This window comes from Podarcis cretensis (genome assembly GCF_951804945.1).
Source record: "Podarcis cretensis genome assembly, chromosome: 4".
Lineage (NCBI taxonomy): Eukaryota > Metazoa > Chordata > Lepidosauria > Squamata > Lacertidae > Podarcis > Podarcis cretensis.
Window position 1 is genome coordinate 95,667,577 of NC_137173.1, and position 22,074 is coordinate 95,689,650.

A 22,074-nucleotide genomic window follows, 5' to 3' on the forward strand; every position below is an offset into this window, starting at 1 on the left:
ATGGTGTAGTCCTTCCGCTGCCCACTCCCCTAATATTCTTAAAAGGGTCTCTTCTCCAGTAGCTGGAAGTGGGGAGGCAGAAAAAGGTCCTCCTTTCCTTCCACTCTGCAGTTTCAATCTGAAATCTTAGGCACAGGTCTGCGCCCAGAGCTCCGAAACTGATCGCGCTAACGAAATTTTCATTTGCAAAATGCACCTAGAACAATGGGAGTTTCTAACACTGTGCCCTACTAAGGTTGGCAGGCTAGGAGGCGGCGTAGTTGGGCTGTGCGTTTGTTACTTTTTGTGGGATAGACAGAAAGCAGGAGCAAACAGCACACTTAAATTGCCCGGTGTTAGTCCAACAGTTAAATGATTAATGCTGCAAGCTCCATTGGGTTTACTTTGAGTAGAGATGAATCAGATTGCACTTTAAGTACAAAAGCAGGTGTGAGAGATGGTCCCCTTCTGACTTCTAATGCTTTAAGAGGATAAATGTCCCCCCTCCTATGTGAAGGGATGTCAGAAACTGATTGGAGGGCGGGGGATGGAATCGCTCTGCAACAAAACATTTTTATTGCAACTTTAAGCATTTTCCAGTTTATCAAAGCAGTGGCAAATAAGTGAATTTGCCCATATCAAATGCTGGCAGAAAACACACCCCGCAGCAATACTAGTGAAGTTCAACGCACTACAATCGTCAAATCATCAAAACCATTAAAATTGGGTTACAAGCTCTGAAAGGAACTATATTTCGGAAAGAAAGAAATTCTAGAGAAAACGGGAAATATTTATATATGTATATATCTTGAATTGTTGACGATTACTGATCTCTTCTTGCTTCTTTTCCATGTTCTTACAAAGAAATATTTATTTATGCCTCTTATCTTTTTAAAAAATATGTCATTAACGCTTCCTGTCCATGTATGCTACTATGAAGTTATTACTGGCTTCGCTACAGGGGTCCTCTAAATACAAATAGGGAAAATATACCCAGTTTCTCTCTCCCCTGTCAATATCCCCCAGAGGACTGAAACTGACAAGAACATAATCGCTTTCCCCGACTTCTGCAAACGGGCACCATGGTGCTGAGCAGAAGTGTGCTCAGATAACATGCTTTTTCCTAAAGTTTCAGCATGCAAGAAACCAAGGCATGGCGTTTTGTATAACCTAAATTAATTTGCTATTTGAACAAGACTCTCAGATGCGCAATCAGCCAGAGAATAAGTCGGGGAAGAGGAAGGAAGTGTTTGGGTTTTACATTTTGCTGGGAGAGATTGATTTAGCCCAAGAAAACTGGAGTAACTTTTCACATCAGCGGGTCTTTCCAAAGACACATTCATATCTCCTTCACTAGCTATCATGATCTGTGGTACAACTTTTATATCTGCACTGATGCAGGGATAGCTTTAACTAGGATTTATAAAACCAGCGTCTAACAGTTTGGTTTCTTTGTTTAAAAGCCAACAACAGTTGGCATCTTTGCAGATGTAATGCTGCACCAAAGATAACACTAACCACAGAAAAGAAATCACCCAGGCAAGGGGAGAGATAAGTATATTGTCTCCCAGCCACGTTCGGGAAATGTTGTTGGCATAACGGCAGCGCTGGGTGCTTGTGTTTTTTTATTCATGTATACTGAAGTCAAAAACCTTATTGGAGGAGAGGACAGAAAAACATTTCAAAATTCTTAAGGATGAAAGGAGAAACAACAAATTAGCTGTATTTGTTATAGCCTGTATCCTGCCCTTCCAAATAAAATGGGGGGGGGGGTGCAGTTTCTGAACCACTAGTTTGCAATCCTTCCTTTCCCATACTGCAATGATAAACTTCAAGGATATGTGACAAGGATGGTTCATCTCAAAACAGCAGATAAATGTTCAGAGTAGACTGTTGATTAAGGTTGCCATACATCCAGAATAACACAGTGGTATCTGGGCGGAAATCAGCCAAATGTCAACAACTTTGGCCAAAAGAAAAAAAAGAAGTCCAACAACTTTTCTGTCTGGATTTTCACCGTTTTAAATATGGCAACCCTACTGTAGCTTCATAGAAACCTATGAGGTAGGAAAAGCTAAGAGATTAGGAATCTTTCAAAGCCAGGTGGAATTCAGTCTCGGGCTGAGTATGACATTCTTCAGGAAAGTAGGGTAGTCCATACCCTGGAAGTTTAAACAACTGGCACATGATGAAGTAACATGAGGGGAATGGGTTTGAAGGAAACTACCTGATTGACAAAAAAAGATGTTTTACTTGTATTCAAGAAAGGTCACACAGTACTTAGTCTTCCTTATGTTAAAGTAATCTTTCCATTCCCTTTTCATATTTTAATTACATTTAAGGAATGTTGGGCAGCATGGATTCCTACAAATCCAAGCACATTATTCTGGAATCCTTTTTCTGGGAATGTAACTGATTTTGAAGACAAAAAGAGAAATAGCAGATTAGAGGCAAACAAGATAGGAGAGTGAAATACCCCTGATATTTCACACGATAAACACGTGTCAATAAGTTTAAAAGGTGGAGGGAGCCCCACTGGCTAAAAAGGGAAGGAAGGCCGGGGCGGGGGGGGGGGGGGGAGAGAGAGAGAGAGAAAGAGAACTAACAGCAGAGGAAATCTCTCCTTTGCTTTATTTTAGGCATTATTTCATTAGTTATCTCCTACTCAGCGCCTAGGGCTTGCCGATCGAAAGGTTGGCGGTTCGAATCCCTGCGGCGGGGTGCGCTCCCATTGCTCGGTCCCAGCGCCTGCCAACCTAGCAGTTCGAAAGCACCCTCGGGTGCAAGTAGATAAATAGGGACCGCTTACCAGCGGGAAGGTAAACGGCGTTTCCGTGTGCGGCTCTGGCTCTGGCTCTGGCCAGAGCAGCGATGTCACGCTGGCCACGTGACCCGGAAGTGTCTCCGGACAGCGCTGGCCCCTGGCTTCTTAAGTGAGATGGGCGCACAACCCCAGAGTCTGTCAAGACTGGCCCGTACGGGCAGGGGTACCTTTACCTTTACCTTTAAACAAAGTAAAGGTTAGTCGGTGAGATATGCGGATTACACCAGTCTAAGAGACATAGGGATCAAACATTATGCAGAAATATTGGATTACAGTGGTGCCCCGCAAGACGAATGCCTCGCAAGACGAAAAACCCGCTAGACGAAAGGGTTTTCCGTTTCTCGAGGCTCTTCGCAAGACGAATTTCCCCATGGGCTTGCTTCGCAAGATGTTTTTCGCAAGAGTCTTGCGAGGTTTTTCCCTCCCCCCCCTTTTTCTAAGCCGCAAAGCCGTTAACAGCCGCTAATCCGCTAATAGGGATGCTTCGCAAGACGAAAAAACCGCTAGACGAAGAGACTCGCGGAACGGATTATTTTCGTCTTGCGAGGCACCACTGTAACTCATTAATTGGAATAATAGAAATGGAAAGCCACTTAATAGTACCATGTTTTAGGTCACCTATCTGTGGGCAAACCTTAAGAAAAGAAATAGCCTTGAGAAGAGACATTGCTAAGCAAACAATCAATTTCTGGACGGAAACTTTGTGTATAGACAGGTAAACACTTTCCTTGAAAAGTCTTGCTCCTCAGGGAGAAGAGGTTGCTTGAGGACAAATATACATATATATATCAGACTTATTCTCTGTCATGTGGAGTTCTTAAAGTGGCATTTGACCATGCTCTCTGATTTAACATGTTACTATACTGGCTTTTTTGGAAATCTGTTTCACTGGTATGCACAAAATATTAGCATCCAGAGTCGAGGGTTATTGCTACAACATTTATGAAAGAAAAATATATATAACAATTTTTCCGAAGTAGAAGACACCAAGAATGAAAAATCGTGAGCACATGGATATACAGAAAGCATATTTCAGAAATAGAGTGAGTGAGAGAGAGACTGTCTGTCTGGTACAACAGAACTTCTCTCTTACGAAGCCATCAGCCTCGGGCATCGAAACACTGTTTTGCTTCATCATCAATCTGCTGTAGTTTTGTCATTAAGAAATTTAATATTCTTCGGTGACCTACCTGCAAGAATTTTTTTGTTGCTGTTATCTTTTTATAAAAGTATTTTGCTGCCTTTTGATTTATATTCCAATCATTTCCTAAATCATTTTGGTTTTCTTCCCCAGTCAACAAACAATCAGAATAATTAATACCAATTGGCCTCTGGCTCAAAAAGCAAGCTTTAGTCGCTAATCTGAGCACAAAGACTTTCAGCCATATAAAAGAGTACTATCTGTATTTCAAGAAAGCAGCTTAATCATCTCTCCATTTGCTTTTTAATGATTTTAAACTTTGTCCCTCTTGTATTCTCAACGGTGTCTTCAAACCTCACATTGTATTCGCTACCAAACTATCACAATATTGACTTCATTTTCATCCACAATGCTCATTTACCCAACAATTCACAGAACCAGTCCGTGCATCGAGTGCTAGCCTGCTAATTTGCTTTCCTGAAGTAAAAATTTATCAAAGACAAAATATCTAAAATCAATGCAAGATGCAACGGCCCACTGCAAGTTAAGCAAGCATTTCAATCCCTGAACCAAACAAACTTTATTCACATGCCTATCTGCATTCAAATTATGCTCGGTAGTTAATATCCTGGTTCACACGCAATGCTAAAACCACGGTTTAGTGTTACATGCACAAGAAGCAAGGACTCAGATGTGCATGTTTTTCCTCCTCCTGCACCATCGGGAAAAGGACTTCAACAACATTCAGCTTCACTTTTCTACTAATCCTAGCCAACTGCATCTCAGCAACCAAAGAATATGGTTTCAAACCCTAGTTAGTTAATCGAAAGTTTTGTAAATTATGCTTTGAATGGGCTCGTTTTGAAAACAGGCCTGTTTGGGTTAAAGCACAATCCCTCTCTATTGATAGCTCAGTTAGAGTGTGATGCTGATAACACCAAGGTTGCAGGTTTGATCCCTGTAAGTTGTTGTTGTTGTTTAGTTGTTTAGTCATGTCCGACTTGGTGACCCCATGGACCAGAGCACGCCAGGCACTCCTGTCTTCCACTGCCTCCCGCAGTTTGGTCAAACTCATGTTCGTAGCTTCGAGAACACTGTCCAGCCATCTCGTCCTCTGTCATCCCCTTCTCCTTGTGCCCTCCATCTTTCCCAACATCAGGGTCTTTTCCAGGGAGTCTTCTCTTCTCATGAGGTGGCCAAAGTATTGGAGCCTCAGCTTCACAATCTGTCCTTCCAGTGAGCACTCAGGGCTGATTTCCTTAAGAATGGAGAGGTTTGATCTTCTTGCAGTCCATGGGACTCTCAAGAGTCTCCTCCAGCACCATAATTCAAAAGCACCAATTCTTCAGCGATCAACCTTCTTTATGGTCCAGCTCTCACTTCCATACATCACTACTGGGAAAATCATAAAGGTAAAGGTACCCCTGCCCGTACGGGCCAGTCTTGACAGACTCTGGGGTTGTGCGCCCATCTCACTTTAGAGGCCAGGGGCCAGCGCTGTCCGGAGACACTTCCGGGTCACGTGGCCAGCGTGACATCGCTGCTCTGGCCAGAGCCAGAGCCGCACACGGAAACGCCGTTTACCTTCCTGCTGGTAAGCGGTCCCTATTTATCTACTTGCACCCGGAGGTGCTTTCGAACTGCTAGGTTGGCAGGCGCTGGGACCGAGCAGCGGGAGCGCACCCCGCCGCAGGGATTCGAACCACCGACCTTTCGATCAGCAAGTCCTAGGCGCTGAGGCTTTAACCCACAGCGCCACCTGCGTCCTGGGAAAATCATAGCTGTCCCGTAAACCATAGATGTCCCGTAAGGAACACCTGCATATTCCTGCATTGCAAGGGGTTGGGCTAGATGATCCTCAGGGTCCTTTTCCAATGCTATGATTCTATGGATGGACATGGAAACAAAATATCCCTGGTCCAAAGGACACTACAAGCCAGGATTAGTGGAAAGTGAAGCCAAACTGATATAGTTTACTGATATAGTCCTCCTTTCAGTCAGCAGAAGTGCACAAGCCTGAATTTAAGAAAAAGCTGAAGTCCTCAATGCATGCTTAAATCAAAATTGGGAAAAGTCAGGAGAGGAAGGCAAACCCTTTAAGCAGTATGATGAATTCCAAGTTCTAACACAAGATGTGGCAAGTTGAAGTGAGAGAGAAAAAGGACTTGCGCCCACCAAAAGTATTACAACAGCACATTTCTAGCTGAGGAGCGCAATGGCTGCCTAGTTCATGCACCTCCATTCTCCTTGGGCTGCTAGCCTTCACAGTGCCACTTCAAGCCATGACAGGTGAGGCAGATCTTCCTCCTCGAAAGGACAAACTATCGCTCTGTCACGAAACCATCCGACATCTCACAGATGAACACCCGAAACCTGATAAATTAGTGTGTGCCAGAGTCTAAACCACAGAGCCTAGGGCTTGATGATCAGAAGATTGGCGGTTCGAATCCCCATGGCGGGGCTAGCTCCCGTTGCTCAGTCCCGGCTCCTGCCAACCTAGCAGTTTGAAAGCACTTCAAAGTGCAAGTAGATAAATAGGTCCCGCTCCGGCGGGAAGGTAAACGGCGTTTCCGTGCGCTGCTCTGGTTCGCCAGAAGCGGCTTAGTCATGCTGGTCACATGACCCAGAAGCTGTACGGCGGCTCCCTTAGCCAGTAAAGTGAGATGAGCGCCGCAACCCCAGAGTCATCCGCGACTGGACCTAACGGTCAGAGGTCCCTTTACCTTTTAGAGTCTCCTAACTGCGAATTCCGCTGCAACAAGTGGCAAGGGTTGCAACCCTTAAGCGGGGGAGAGGGAAAGCAGGGGTTTGCAAGTCAAGATGAGTTTCCTTTCCTGCAGCACTGCTAAAGTTATCAACATGTCGCCAGAATCCCACATCACACCGCTATTCTAATCCCAGATGAATGCTATTACGAACAACCATTAAGCAGCAGCTAAAGGGGAAAAAGGGGAAGACACCCCCCAATGCTGAAAATCCAATAAACATCAGGCACAAATTCAAGATAGGTTTTTATTGCTTCAAAACATGTTGCGGATACGGTTATTCAATAGCTATGTGTTCCCAGTTCATCTCCCATGCTCAGCATAAATTGAGACAACCAAGAGACCACTTTTTATGTTTAAAAACTGATACAGGAATAACTCAAAAGGACATCTGACATCAGAGAGTTTAAACTGGATTTAAATCCTATTGAGGGAGTATGACTCATCTCAGAGGTTTAAATAAGATTATCTGCTACAAGAAGTAGCGCTACAAAAAAAAAAAAAAAAAAAGCATGAGGAAAATTAAGGTTTTGCTCCTAGTGGTAGATGCTTCAACTTTAAAAGGATCTGAGACTAAGCCCTTTGCTTCAATCTCTGCCTCCCACCCAATCTTGCTCCAGGACAGAAAACAAACAACTGCAGTAATTCCTTTGGTGGTCCCAAACTTCGCTTCAGCATAACATATAAAATCTATTTAGATTTGTGAATGGCAATATTATTTATAAACCAATTGAGGATCACAGGCTTTCAAGAAACCAAGAGTTATTCTGTTGACACACTCCTTCGCCAGAACTTCACCCTCAACAACACTCCGCGATTGAGAAGGAAAAAATATATTTCCTTATTGCTGAATTGTCAGGGGGAAATTCTGTAGCTGTTGTTGATGCTATTCGACAGTAGCAGACTTTATATCTTGCAAGCACAGCCTATTGGTTTCATGAAGTGCTCAGTTTCTCTAAATATTCTCCCATTAGCAGAGATGTACTACAGAAAGACAATGAACAAAAGAAACCCAAGATGTGAATGTAACTGGCTTCTCACACACATAACCCAAATTAAAGTCCTCTGCACATCTGACAGCACCAGAAAGTAGATATCCCTCATTCATATACACACACATGTGAACACAGGACAATGGGCCTTTTTGGTGGTGGCTCCCTGATTGTAGAATGCCCTCAATGAGGCTTGCCTGGGACCTACATTGAAATCATTACAGTAGCAAATGAAAACCTTTACCTCTTCTGGGACACACATACACACATCCCTCCCACAGGCTATAAACTATTATGCAACTTTTTAGGCTATAGACAGATATAGATGGTTTTAATTAATTTAACCACTCAGCTGACTTTGTTGATTGGATTGTCAACAAACGTTCTAAATAAATAAACTGTGGTGGTTGTTTTTACACATTTACAAAATATACATTAGCTTCAGCGTGAATACATTCATTTACTGTGACCTCCAAAAATCTTATGAATTAAGAAATGATTTTGGAAAATCCAATTAAATATATAAAGAGTGAGTTGCAACAGACATGAACGCATGTGAAACATCAGAAGGTCAGGGAAGTGAGAAGAGTTCAGAGAGTCTGTCTTGTGCAAAGTGGCAGTATGATCACACAAGACACCTTAGGACCCAACCCTATGTGAAAAATATGGCCCTGGAAAACCGAACAGTGAGAGATAGATGAATAATTTTGCAAAAGAATGTCCAAAACTTTCAGAACTTATGGCGCAATGAAGAAAAGAGACACTATGCAGGGTGTTCCTGTATTTTGCAGTTAACACAGACACAGGATATGCTCTAAGCTGAGTAAAAACAGCAATGAAGTTGAGCAGAAGCAAATCATCATGTTATCTGGCATTTTTCAGTTTTCTAGCCACAAATACTGGATGGGATTCGATGTCTTACTCTGAAACCTCAGTTGCTTTTTCTATTGCTCCAGTTTTACTGTTGATAAAACATTTCCAACTCTCCCAACTTCACTCCTGTCATCTACTCCATAGGCATTTGGATTCTAAGGCAGAGAAGTGCCTTAGGAAGGAAGGGGGGGGGGGGGAGAGTCAATCCCAGAATCTCCTGAGCACACAAACACTCCACAACTGTTACATAATCTGCCAGGTGCTTCCAATCTGGCAGAAGCCTAATTAATTCATCCAGATGCTGCAGTGCAGATTACTCAGGATCATCTGGGAGACAGTATTCTGCGCATTGCACAAACTACCACCAACTATATTAATGAAATAACTTTTAATTGTAAGAGTCTTTGGTGCATTCCAGCTCACAGCTGCCCAAGTTTAAGAATCCAAGACAATATTTTTTTTTCTAACGCAGCCCTCTACTCTTCTCAGGTTCTGACGAGCAGAGAAACACAGACCCAGGCGTACTTTTCAACGGTTTTGCATATTGCTGGTATCTTGGTGACTTGGCGATGACACATTCTACAAATAAGTGCCAAATCGAATCCAAGGAAAACCTCACGCCCCGATTCAGATTTTGAATTATTTCTAGCTGCAAAACCCTGGAAGATAACTTAGAAATGCATACCTGGCTTCCATGGCCACAGGCCTTGAACATAGGAACTAACTGAACTGTGGCGCAAAGTGTTGTCTTGAGTCTGAAAAGTCAAATTCCATGGCAGAACCCTGGTTTCTTGGATCAATTATAAGGGCCATGAACAAGATACATATGTGAGATTACCAAAATGATTTCAGTACCATAGGAAGCCCTATTTTCCTTATCTGAACATCAGATATGGCTGAATACAAACCACAGAAGCACAGACCGGGTTCCAAACTCGCAGTGAGTTTTTGTCCTTTTCTCCACAGAATAGATGTGGCCCAACCAGGGCTGCAAAGAAGGTCACCTTTAAAACTCCAAATTGTATGTGGCAGCATGTGGGACAGACACATGCTATCCGCAAGGCACAAGCCTTCGTATACGTTCCTAAAGGAATGGCACCTACAAACTGCTGAAGCCTTGCCACAAATGGCATACCATGGGCAATACTATCGCCCCTTCCGCAGCCTGAAGCCTGGAAGAAGCACCCTCTGGTTTCAATCTGCCTACGATCACGTCACACTTGTCGCAGCATATTCTTTGCTTTTCATTAGAATTCATGGAAGGGCTAAATGTAAGCACCTGTGTCTGCTTAAGTATCTTCTTTCTTGACACCCCTGCTGTCTGAAATCAGATTAGTGGCCTTATTCCAAGTTGTCTTACTGAAGTAAAGGGATGTGGCCTAAACCACTGAGCCTCTTGGGCTTGCTGATCAGAAGGTTGGCTATTTGAATCCCTGTGACGGGGTGAGCTCCCATTGCTCGCTCCCAGATCTCGCCAACCTAGCAGTTCGAAAGCACGCCAGTGCAAGTAGATAAATAGGTACTGCTGCGGTGGGAAGGTAAACGGCGTTTCCGTGTGTGCTCTGGTTTCTGTTGTGCCAGAAGGGTTTAGTCATGCTGGCCACATGACCTGGAAAGCTGTCTGTGGACAAATGCCGGCTCCTTCGGCCTGAAGCAAGATGAGTGCCGCAACCCCATAGTCACCTTTGACTGGACTTAACTGTCCAGGGGTCCTTTACCTTTACCTTACTGAAGTATCTAGAAAAGGGGAGCATTATGGCCAAAAGCAATACACATCATCAACATTATTATTGTTGTTGTTTAGTCGTTTAGTCGTGTCCGACTCTTCGTGACCCCATGGACCAGAGAACGCCAGGCACTCCTGTCCTCCACTGCCCCCCGCAGCTTGGTCAGACTCATGCTGGTAACCTCGAAAACACTATCCAACCATCTCATCCTCTGTCGCCCCCTTCTCCTTGTGCCCTCCATCTTTCCCAACATCAGGGTCTTCTCCAGGGAGTCTTCTCTTCTCATGAGGTGGCCAAAGTATTGGAGCCTCAGCTTCACAATCTGTCCTTCCAGTGAGCACTCAGGGCTGATTTCCTTCAGAATGGAGAGGTTTGATCTTCTTGCAGTCCATGGGACTCTCAAGAGTCTCCTCCAGCACCATAATTCAAAAGCATCAATTCTTCGGCGATCAGCCTTCTTTATGGTCCAGCTCTCACTTCCATACATCACTACTGGGAAAACCATAGCTTTAACTATACGGACCTTTGTTGGCAAGGTTATGTCTCTACTTCTCAAGATGCTGTCTAGGCCTGTCATTGCCCTTCTCCCAAGAAGCAGGCGTCTTTTAATTTCGTGGCTGCTGTCACCATCTGCAGTGATCATGGAGCCCAAGAAAGTAAAATCTCTCACTGCCTCCATTTCTTCCCCTTCTATTTGCCAGGAGGTGATGGGACCAGTAGCCATGATCTTCGTTTTTTTGATGTTGAGCTTCAGACCATATTTTGCACTCTCCTCTTTCACCCTCAATAAAAGGTTCTTTAATTCCTCCTCACTTTCTGCCATCAAGGTTGTGTCATCTGCATATCTGAGGTTGTTGATATTTCTTCCGGCAATCTTAATTCCGGCTAGGGATTCATCCAGCCCAGCCTTTCGCATGATGAATTCTGCATATAAGTTAAATAAGCAGGGAGACAAAATGCAGCCTTGTCGTACTCCTTTCCCAATTTTGAACCAGTCAGTTGTTCCATATCCAGTTCTAACTGTAGCTTCTTGTCCCACATAGAGATTTCTCAGGAGACAGATGAGGTGATCAGGCACTCCCATTTCTTTAAGAACTTGCCATAGTTTGCCATGGTCGACACAGTCAAAGGCTTTTGCATAGTCAATGAAGCAGAAGTAAATGTCTTTCTGGAACTCTCTAGCTTTCTCCATTAAATTTGTCATAGGGCGGCAGGTCTCAGGGCAGTTCACAGGATAAAAATCACAATATAAAACCACAAAATGCATAATCAAAATAAAAAAAAATAAACAACCCAATAACCCCCTGTCCCAATACATTTTTAAAGTGCATTGGTTGGCAACCGTGCAATTTTCCTCTGCTGGAATGGACAGTGTTGGCATGACAGAAGACAGCTTTCTTATGTCACCACAAGGAAACAGCTACACCTTGAACATGGAAGAATTAGCTTATGTGTCACTTCTATTGCACAGGCGTCTTCTAAAGCCCTTTAAACCGTATCTATTTTAACATTTAGCCTGTTCACAAATGGAGAAAGACACATGGTGCAGTCTATGTGCCACACGGCTCTGCGTGCAGAGAACTGTGCATCTAAGCACACCCATCTCTGTCAAAAGCTCCCTGCGAGGAACAAAGCGTGCGCAGAATAGCATTCCCATGCCTTCTCCCTGTTCCGATAGCTTTAAACATGCGTGGAAATGCTGGTGTGCTGTAGCAAAAGCAATAATGCACGCTAAGCCTACTTCCTGAACGTTTGACAAGGTTTCTTGTTTGCTTAACAGAAGAACAAGGATATTTGATGCTTGCCTCTTCTGGGGAGTTTCAGGGCAAAACAAGACATTACACAGAACTCAGGGCTTATGCTAAAGGACCAGCAACCTCATGTCAATTTTTCTCCCTCTGCTAAGGCCCTAACCTGACATGGGATTGCTATGCTCAGCGGCAACCCTGTGCTGTACACACCATGCAGTTCCACCCTCAATAAGCAGTATTTTTTTGGCTCTTTGGAGTAAAGATGAATTTGGCTATGCTAATAGATACTAAATGCACACAAAGCCTTAGGGTAATATTTGCTGATCAGAGCCTACTCCTATAGCAATCAGCTTTATAAAGGTTGCTAACAGAATCTCAAGAGTTATAATCAAATAGGTGCATGTGTAAGTAAGGCTATTTAAACTTGTAACAAAAGCTATTATGATAATAATAGCCATAAAAGAGCAACTCCCATAAAAATCATTCAATATCACACCCTGATAAGGCTTAAAGTACACAGAACCATTGTTGTATGAAAAAAAAAATTAAGGTGTTCTTTTCCCTTTAAACATGTGGCAGCCAAACAGGTTTAATCACCACACCTCTTATTTCAGCCTACTAACTGCTCCATGCAAACATCCAAAAATAATATTTAGAGTGTTATACGGTTGTTCAGGATCGTTATGATTGCTGCAACCCTATTGTGTTGTCTATCTTCACAAGCAATCGCTGTTTTATTGGGCTGTTCCTTTTTGTTTAAATGCACAGAGAAGAAAATGCATCAGGTTTCTATTATTTTAGGGCAAGAAAATTAAATATGCAATAGATACGCTTCCTAAAAGTAAGCAACGCAGGTTAACACGGGTGAACAAAATCTAAGCTGCGAATACTTAAAACTAATCAAAAAAGAGCACAGCGAGAGCTCTTATGGAAGTTCACTCATTCTTCTTTACAGCTATCTCATTTACGAGAAAATGTGCACATGTGCGTGTTTTAAGATACTAAAATTCATCTAGGTTTTTTCCTTTCCAAAAAATAAAAAAGCAAACTTGATAAGCCACCCTGAACAGACATAACACAGAGATCTTCTGGCATTGTGCCTGAGTACTTATACCGATGACGAGTGACAACAGCAATGAAATATTTTAACATGAAGCTCTGCCTTGTAAATGGCCTGTACGATCTGTCAAAAATACTGCCTGCCATAAAAATCAAAGCCTTCAGACCGGTATTTCTTGTTTAAACACGCTACAAGATGAGCAGAATCGCTTGTGTGAACAAGCATAGATTTATGAACACTACCAAAAGCAGCCTCACCATTCAGCTGATAGAATTGTAATTTAATACAACCCCACTATCACCATACTAATTTTCAACATGCTGAAATGCCGCAGTCATTCAGTGCATAGGCGACGGCGCTGAGAGAACCACCCTCTGAGGTTTTCCCTCTTTTTACATACCATCACTTTTGAGACATTGCTGGCACTATTCGTTGGGGAAGTTCTCCGACACTGAATTCACTGCGCTGAGGCTTGCCAGGAATATTCCCTGACGGATTAGACAAATAAATACATCCAGCAGCAGCGTTTTGTCAAATTAGATCAACCACCATTTTAGCAGCAATAATTCAATACGTCGAAGCTCACTGCGTACTCTTCTCTCCCCTGGGAGTGCCGGGTAAACCTATGAAGTTGCCTTATCCCCGAGGCGGGAACTTGTTGCTGGACTCCATATCCCATCGGCCCCAGCCACGTGGCCAATGGTCAGGAACAATGGGAGTTGTAGTCCCACATTTGGAGGGTCCCAGGTCCCCCATCGCTACCTTAGACCAATTATCTAACAGTTCTATGACCAGACAACGTTCTGTTCAAAGCCATGCGGGTCAAACCTCAGACATCCTACCTGAGCTATGCACACTTGCATGCATATTCACTACTTATCCCAAGTCCTCTGACAGCCAGGAGGGTAACTAGATACAGCTTTCCTGCATGCACACAAACACACTCACAGCTACAACAGCATAGAGATTTCTGTGCTTCTCTTTTCTGGCTTCAGAGATAGCAATGCACAGAACGGTAAGTAGGCTATTAGATGTCAGTGGAAGCATGCCCTGGCCAGCATCTGGTGTATAAACTATAGGGAAAATAGCACAAATCCAGACTCTGTAGACAGGACAACCCCAAAACCACAATTTCTATTCTCAAGCCAATCCAAAGAGAAATACAAATATGTGTTAAACAGTCTGATTTTATGCATGTTTTCTTAAAAAGAAGTCCTACCATGTTCACTGGGATTTACTCCCAAAGTGCTCGGGAGTCATCATCCCCCCCCCTTTTTTTCTACCTTCTCTGGGTAATAACCAGAAAACACAGTGTGGCCCTAGCACAACCGTCTTAAACAGGCAGGAAGCTCAGGCAACGAGTATGCCAAGAGAACACTTTACTCATGATAAATGTCACAAAACCATATTCTCAGTAGCTCAACATATAACCTGAAGAATTACTACTTCCAGTCGCCGTAAATAGTCAAGAGAAACCTTTGCCTTTTTCTCCCCAAGGAATTAATTGCAGAGCTGGAGCAGGATAAAATAGACCATGCTGCCCTCTTGTGCTAGGCAAACAGAAAGCTAAAGAAATCAGAGACATTATTTACTCAACTGTGCAGATGACAGGCAGGTCACACAAAACATCTGTCCCAATGACCATACCTGCGCCAATGTGGCAAATTCCTGAACGGGACCAACTAGCAACAGCATGGGAATGTTACCAATGGTTTGCAGAGATGTCAATAACATGCACTGATTGTTTGAAATGTAACCATGGCTTGCTACCCTATAGTGTATGGAAGGGACGCGGGTGGCACTGTGGTCTAAACCACTGACCCTCTTGGGCTTGCCGATCAGAAGGTCGGCGGTTTGAATCCCCGCAACAGGGCGAGCTCCCGTTGCTCTGTCCCAGCTTATGTCAACCTTGCAGTTTGAAAGCACACCAGTGCAAGTTACATAAATAGGTACAGCTGTGGCAGGAAGGTATACGCCGTTTCTGTGCGCTCTGGTTTCAGTCACGGTGTCTCGTTGCGCCAGAAGCGGTTTACTCATGTTGGCCACATGATCCGGAAAGCTGTCTGCAGACAAATGCCGGCTCCCTTGGCTTGAAAGCAAGATGAGCGCTGCAACCCCATAGTCGCCTTTGACTGGACTTAACCATCCAGGAGTCCTGAATAGTGAACCCCAAGACCACACCCCAAGAAATAATGTATGGTGGCATATATATATATGCATGCTCAAGTCACACTGGGAGGTCTACAAAGGTCTAGCATACAAAAATCCAACAGTTGTTCTGTTAGAGCTACCCCTGTCAGAAGTGGTTAGTGTGGCCCTTGCTACTTCCACCTTCATGAGCTCTTACTATTTTCGGGGCTCCTTGTTTGGTTTCCCTTGCCAGTTCCTAGAGAATTTGGCAAACCTTGCTGGCGTTCAGGCATTTATTGTAACCAGAGCGCCCCTTCTGATAATGCCCATTCACTGGCAATTGCTACTGAACACTCCAGAATTTGCAGTTCTGTTGTGGAAACAGACAAAAGCCAAACCCAGGGAAGGAGGAGCCTCTACAAGTCACCACAAACAAATGAGGTTGGAGACAGGATGTTGTTCTAAAGATAGATATAGATATAGATATACACACACACATACATATACAGTGGTACCTCTAGTTACGAACTTAATTCGTACTGGAGGTCCGTTCTTAACCTGAAACTGTTCTTAACCTAAGTCATGCTTTCGCTAATGGGGCCTCTTGCTGCCACTGCGCCACCAGCACACGATTTCCGTTCTCATCCTGGGGCAAAGTTCTCAACTCGAGGTAACTCTTCCGGGTTAGCGGAGTTTGTAACCTGAAGCGTTTGTAACCTGAGGTGTTTGTAACTCGAGGTACCACTGTATATACACATACATACACACACACATATGTATGTATGTATGTTGAGGACAAGCCACCACGGTCAACAAGTAAGGCATGTTGGGGCTACGTGAATGTTATGTATGGCTTTTGTCTTGACCTCTGCAGGCAACACAGCCGTCAGCACCCCCCTGCATAGGATTCACCCTCAGTTTCTCAAAGCAAGCTGTAAAGCTACACAAAATACTTATTTTATTTATTAAATTATTGCAGGTCCTTCAGAAAAACAATTTCAGCGCTCTGAAAAAAATATAATGTTTGGGTAACAATATACTCAGGATATTGTTTTTCAAGTTAGGCTGAACCAAGCGCTATCTTTCCGCAGCTCATGACGAGAACTAGCATGCTAGTCATGTCTACAAATATTCAGATTCCTGTAAAAGCAACTAGATAATCATTAGCACAACAGGTGCAACAGAAACTTACCAGGTTTTGTCTAGATGTGCAAGATCAATACCACCAGTGAATTAACAGTGCACAATTTTTCAGGAATGACAGACTAGCCCCGTTGAACAGGCACCAAAATATTCTGCCTGAACACTTATTAACAACTAAAAAGCCATATGAATAGAAGGCTATAGTTTTTTTTAATCATTTAATGATAGATTGCAACTTACCAATAGGGTTCACATCAAAAAATAGCACTGGAGCTCTCAAAATGGACTGAAACATTTTGTTGTGCAAGGTCTGAGCAGCTTTAACCAAAACTTGGAACATAAGGAGACTCCTCAGTATGGTGAAGACTATTGCAGCCATGGTTAAACCTGTAAATGAATGAAGCATCATGAATTGTAGTCTACTCAGGATCCTAGAGGTGAGTCATTCCCCCTTGCCAAAAATAATAAAAAAAGAGGTGCATTCGTGCACCTCCATCACATTTGACTTGGCCTTCAATTCACATGGGATACTGATATGACCCCCCCCCCAACAATGTGGTCCCAAAAGCTAGTCCAACACTCCATGTGATGGTTTACCCTAGAGAAGAATATGTCCTCACATATTCTACAATGTACAGGGGTTCCTTGGCAGACAAGTGGAAAAGGTCCCCAGAAGCATGAAAGTTTGAAAACCACAGATGCAGATAATTTAATTTGTAACTTACAGGGAGAAACCCACATGAATACTAAATAGGAGGATTTTATTAGTGTCGTACCTTGGATCCCGAACTCGGATGATTTGAATCCCAAATGCCACAAAACCGGAAGTGAGTGTTCCGGTGTGTGAATATTCTTTGGAATTCGAACGTCCGACAGGGCTTCTGGGGCTTCTGATTGGCTGCAGGAGCTCCTGCAGCCAATTAGAAGCCGCGCTTTGGTTTCCGAACATTTTGGAAGTCGAACAGATTCCATTCGACTTCCAAGGTACAGCTGTACTGTGATTTGCTTTAAAATTCATCCTGATTATCACAGACAAGGCTGGCAGAAGAGAGAATTTGAACCTAAGAAGGGAGGCTGGGGCAGGGAAATGCAAGGTCCTGCGGTCCACTCCTCATCTCTTAACCATGGTTTCAGAGCTCAGATACCTCCTGTCTGCTACAGCCGGTTTTGAGCACAACCTATTTTTCCACGTTTGCTCTCCTAATCCATTGCACCAGCTCTTGAGCTGCATGCTAACGCTTGATATTCTGTGCAGGCCACTTTCTGCTTTTCGCCTCGCAGTTTGTTAATTTGCTCTAGCACTTGAGATCAAAATATATCCATGTTGCTGCTGTTGTTGTTTTTAAAGGCTGATCTTTTTATAATAAAAAACAAAATTGAAACCGAGCGCAATAAAATGAGGATCAATCTCTAATCCTTCTGCCCATCCTTATTAGCGCTGAAGATTTAGCTAGGACAATCCATTTGGGGAGACAAAAGCCACATGTTTACGGTGAATGACTTTTTGAATACTCAATTTCTGATTTGCCTTCCAAAATCCAGGAAACAAATTAAACCTCTCCTTTCTACGAATGTTTTGCTTTTTTAAAGTTAGAGTCAATTATTTTAATCAGAAAACAAGGTACCATCTTGCTAATCTGTAATGACAAAACTAAATCACTGGGGGAGATGGGATGTTTGGGGCCTGCTTCTACTTAAGACACCATGTTGCAAAACATAACAATAATGGTTTTTAAAGGATTTTTACCTCCGTACATTCCTAAATACCAGCCAAGGTCAAGCGTTTTTGTCACATTGTTTTCAGTGCTCCCCTCCATGGTAACATTCAGCTTTACTTGTTCATTAGCCCTGTATAATCATCAAAAGGAGTGGAAAGAAAATAATTTAAATGTGTTTAAGTACATAACAGAAGGACTGAATTGTGGATCTATCAAGCTTCTGGAAAGCCTACTGGAGACCTGAAGGGAACAGGAGTTCCTACCCACTCACTTAAACCGTAATCCCTAGCATCAGGTATTCAGAAACACACTAAATCCACACATCTTCAGGTTGTTTTAAATGAAGTTTTCCAAAGCTTCTCTTTTCATACGTAAGTAAAACCTTAAGATCTGCAGAATTGTGCAGTAATTACTTGATTCTACAGTTCTATAAAATTTTACAGATTTTCATTATAGGTATTGCTGTAAACAGCTTCAATATTTTTTTTGATACTGTAGTATATGCTAATTTATAAATAAATACGGTAAATTTGTTAAGCATGTCTAACAAGGATCTTTGCCAGTAGGGAAATATCTTGTTCCCATGCAACAGTACGTGCAGTCAAGGATTGGAAAGGAAGAGGCCATTCATTCACCAAATCCAATGACAGGTGCTCCTACTTTCAGTGCTTCTCCAAGGTCTCAAGCAGAGGTCTTTTACGCAGGATCCTTATCAATGCAAAAATGAACCTAGGACTCTGGTCTCAAAGCAGGCACAACTTGTAGCACTGAGCCACAGACCCCCGGCTATTGCACTCCAAAGCAGCAGAAAGCAAAACACACAGCATCTGATGAATTTTGTGGGTTGCCAGGAGAAGAAGACATACGCTGGAGTCTGGTGCACCTAGATAAAACTTGGAAATGGCTGCCTGCCCTTGTTCTTGTCCTTGGGGAGGATTTGAGCAAAATGCCAGGTTCCAGCAAAGTGAGACTGAGCAGAACACACGGTATATTACAACTGTAGGTAACCCAACCTTAGGTAACTGTGGGGCTGCATTATGCTGTCAGTAAAGAGACTGACCCTACCTAGAACTGTCTGGTGTTTTTGTGTTCCATTGGCACATTCCACTGGTGTGTTGAATGGGCACTCTGCACATGCCCCAACAGTGTCACCATAGAACCCCACTAAGCACTTGGAAAGGCCCACATGGATATTATTATTATTACCACCATAGTTTTCTGTGTATAAAACTAGGGTTTTCTGAACCAAAAAATTAGGTTTAAAATTGGAGCTCGTCTTATACACAGGTAGTGCTGAGGGGTGTTTTCTTAATTTGAAGTCCTCAAAAATAGGGGACGTCTTATAGATGGGAGTGTCTTGTACACGGAAAAATACGGTATTTGAATTTATATACCACCCTACACCCGGGGGTCTCAGGGCGGTTCACAGAATAAAATCAAGACATAAAACCACAAAATACATAATAAAAACAACCCAATAGCTCCCCCCCCAAAAAAAAAGCCATTTACCCCTCAGAGTCCAGGTAGGTTCATATGGAAAGAGAGGGTCCTTGAGGTTTTGCGGTCCTGAGCAGTTTAAGGCTTCATAGGTCAAAACCAGCACCTTGAATTGGGCCCAGAAACTAATTTGCAGCCGGTGCAGTTGGACCGGGATTGGTCATCATACAGGGCAGCCAAAGCAGTTTCTATGCCTAAACCAGGCCTAAACCCCAATTGAAATAGATCCAGATAATCAGACAGATCTACAGATTGCTGTATTCCCACCAGCATAGCTGGTGGTAATCTCTGAAATATGGCATTCTAGGGAATCCAAAGCCCCTTCATTTTGATGGAAAGCCACCAGGGTCAGCCCCCTACCCACTCAAGCCTGAAACTGGTGGGACAATTCCCCACCCCCCATACCGGAACCTGGAGTGGGGAGTGGGAGAGAATTGAAGTGGGGAGATAACTGCGAGGAGGAGGAAGGCAGGTGTGCTCCCCCAACTCCCACCCTGGCCAGTGCAACCATGGAAATGGAGCAACTCTCCAACCTTCCCTACTTAGGATTGAGCTCTAAAAGATTTTAGAAGAAATAACAACTCACCAATAAGAAAGCCACCAGTCCTGCAGCACATAGGCAACCTTGAACAAAATGAAACAAACAGAATTAGCCCCAAAATGCTGGCTGACCTGTCGAGAAGGAATAAAAGTATCGTTGGATTGGAGTTTCCCCGAGATCTGCTCTTTAGCATCAAAGAATATGAAGAAGACTGGCAGAAGGGACGTGGAAAAGAGTTAAGAGCCTCGGACATAAGAGCTCCAGGTTGATGGACTGTATGGAGTTGACGGAAGTGGCTGGTAGAGTCCGAGACTGGGGAGAGGAGATGGTGGAAGAAGATTGGAAATTTAAAGTCTATATATAGAAATATTGTAAAATTAATGAGTGATAGAAAAATGTTGGAAGGAAATTTTATGGCTTTAGCTGAAATATTATAAGGAGTTAAGCTTAAATAAGTATACTAATTTTAATGGAAATAAGATTAAAAATATGTTAAGACATTTATATGATAGAAAATAGAGAAAATAGAGAAAGTTGGAAAGGAATTGCTGAAACAATTAATGGAAGTGGAATACAAAGAGGGAGGTGAGAGGAAGTCAATGATACAAGGGAATGAAAGATAGAATATGGAAAAGGTATGATGTATGTTTTTAAATTGTTTTTGTTTGGTTTGGTTTAGTTTATTGTGTTAGTTTAATTTGTTAAGGTTGTGTTTTGTATTGTTTATGTATTGTATTGTTTTTTCTCTTTTTTGTTCTTTTTTGTTCTTTTGTCTTTTTTCTTCCTTTTCTTTTTTGTAAGCTTTAAAAGTAATAAATATTATTAAAAAAAAAAAAAAGAATTAGCCCCAAAATGGAAAATGAGCGGGGTCCCAACTAAAGAAGATTGGAAATTAATTTGATAGAATTTGCACAACTTGCAGACTTAACGTATAGAATCCGAGAACCAGAACAACACAGGTTTAAAGAAGATTGGGAAACTTTTATTGAATATATGGAAAAGAACTGTGTACAGCTGAAAACGCTGGCAGCATTAAGGTAAATTCAACAGTGGAAATCATTTTTGATGGATATAATAATGGAAAACCGATTGGTATAGTTTTTGCAAAATATGCAGGGATATAAGATATGCAAAATGAACCATGGAAAGAGAAGAAGGGAAGCCATTGATATTTTAAGGATGTAAAATGTTTATCTGAAATTGTAAAACAGAAAATTTAATAAAAATGATATTTAAAAAATAAATTAAACAGAATTAATTGGGATTTTTTTTTGTTTTTTTAAAAAAAGATTTCCAGTTTTAATAGCAATGATATTTCAACTGCTGCAAGCCATATCGGGGGGCGGGGGCTTTTTAGTACTAAGCACGTATTATCCTAGAAAATGTGCGCCCCCAAAGTACAAGAAAACTAGATCTCCTCAAGTATTGTTCAGGGAATTGGGTAATTGTAAAACAGAGTTCTATTAGTGGCCTGGCTGTGAGAGCGCTTCTCAGAGAGACTGTAATTGTACAGCTGGACACCTGAATCACACCCACTTATCAAGGATGACTGTCTCATTCCTGGACCACCAGACATTTGTACGTTGGCCATAATGTGGGTGTGGGTGGGTGTGCTTGTGCAGCTAGGTACAAATTGCACAGCAGATTCTGAAAATTCAATAAGCTAAAATATGTATTGTTCTTTCCCAGTAGTGATGTATGGAAGTGAGAGCTGGACCATAAAGAAGGCTGATCGCCGAAGAATTGATGCTTTTGAATTATGGTGCTGGAGGAGACTCTTGAGAGTCCCATGGACTGCAAGAAGATCAAACCTCTCCATTCTGAAGGAAATCAGCCCTGAGTGCTCACTGGAAGGACAGATTGTGAAGCTGAGGCTCCAGTACTTTGGCCACCTCATGAGAAGAGAAGACTCCCTGGAGAAGACCCTGATGTT

The 22,074-nt window shown here is 42.7% G+C and overlaps 1 protein-coding gene across 3 annotated transcripts in view; it reads right to left on the reverse strand.

The window, feature by feature from the left end:
- Positions 1-22,074, reverse strand: part of ABCC4 (ATP binding cassette subfamily C member 4 (PEL blood group)) — a 157,709-nt gene that overhangs the window by 80,452 nt on the left and 55,183 nt on the right. For all 3 annotated transcript variants that reach the window (XR_013837848.1, XM_079972434.1, XM_079972433.1), the window contains exons 17-19: positions 20,187-20,224; positions 18,133-18,233; positions 16,626-16,772 (exon numbers count right to left, since the gene is read on the reverse strand). Coding sequence is in view for 2 of the 3 variants with exons in the window: in XM_079972434.1 (XP_079828560.1) it covers positions 16,626-16,772; positions 18,133-18,233; positions 20,187-20,224 (286 nt within the window). In the remaining variant the exon portion in view is untranslated. The remainder of the gene's footprint in view (positions 1-16,625; positions 16,773-18,132; positions 18,234-20,186; positions 20,225-22,074) is intronic.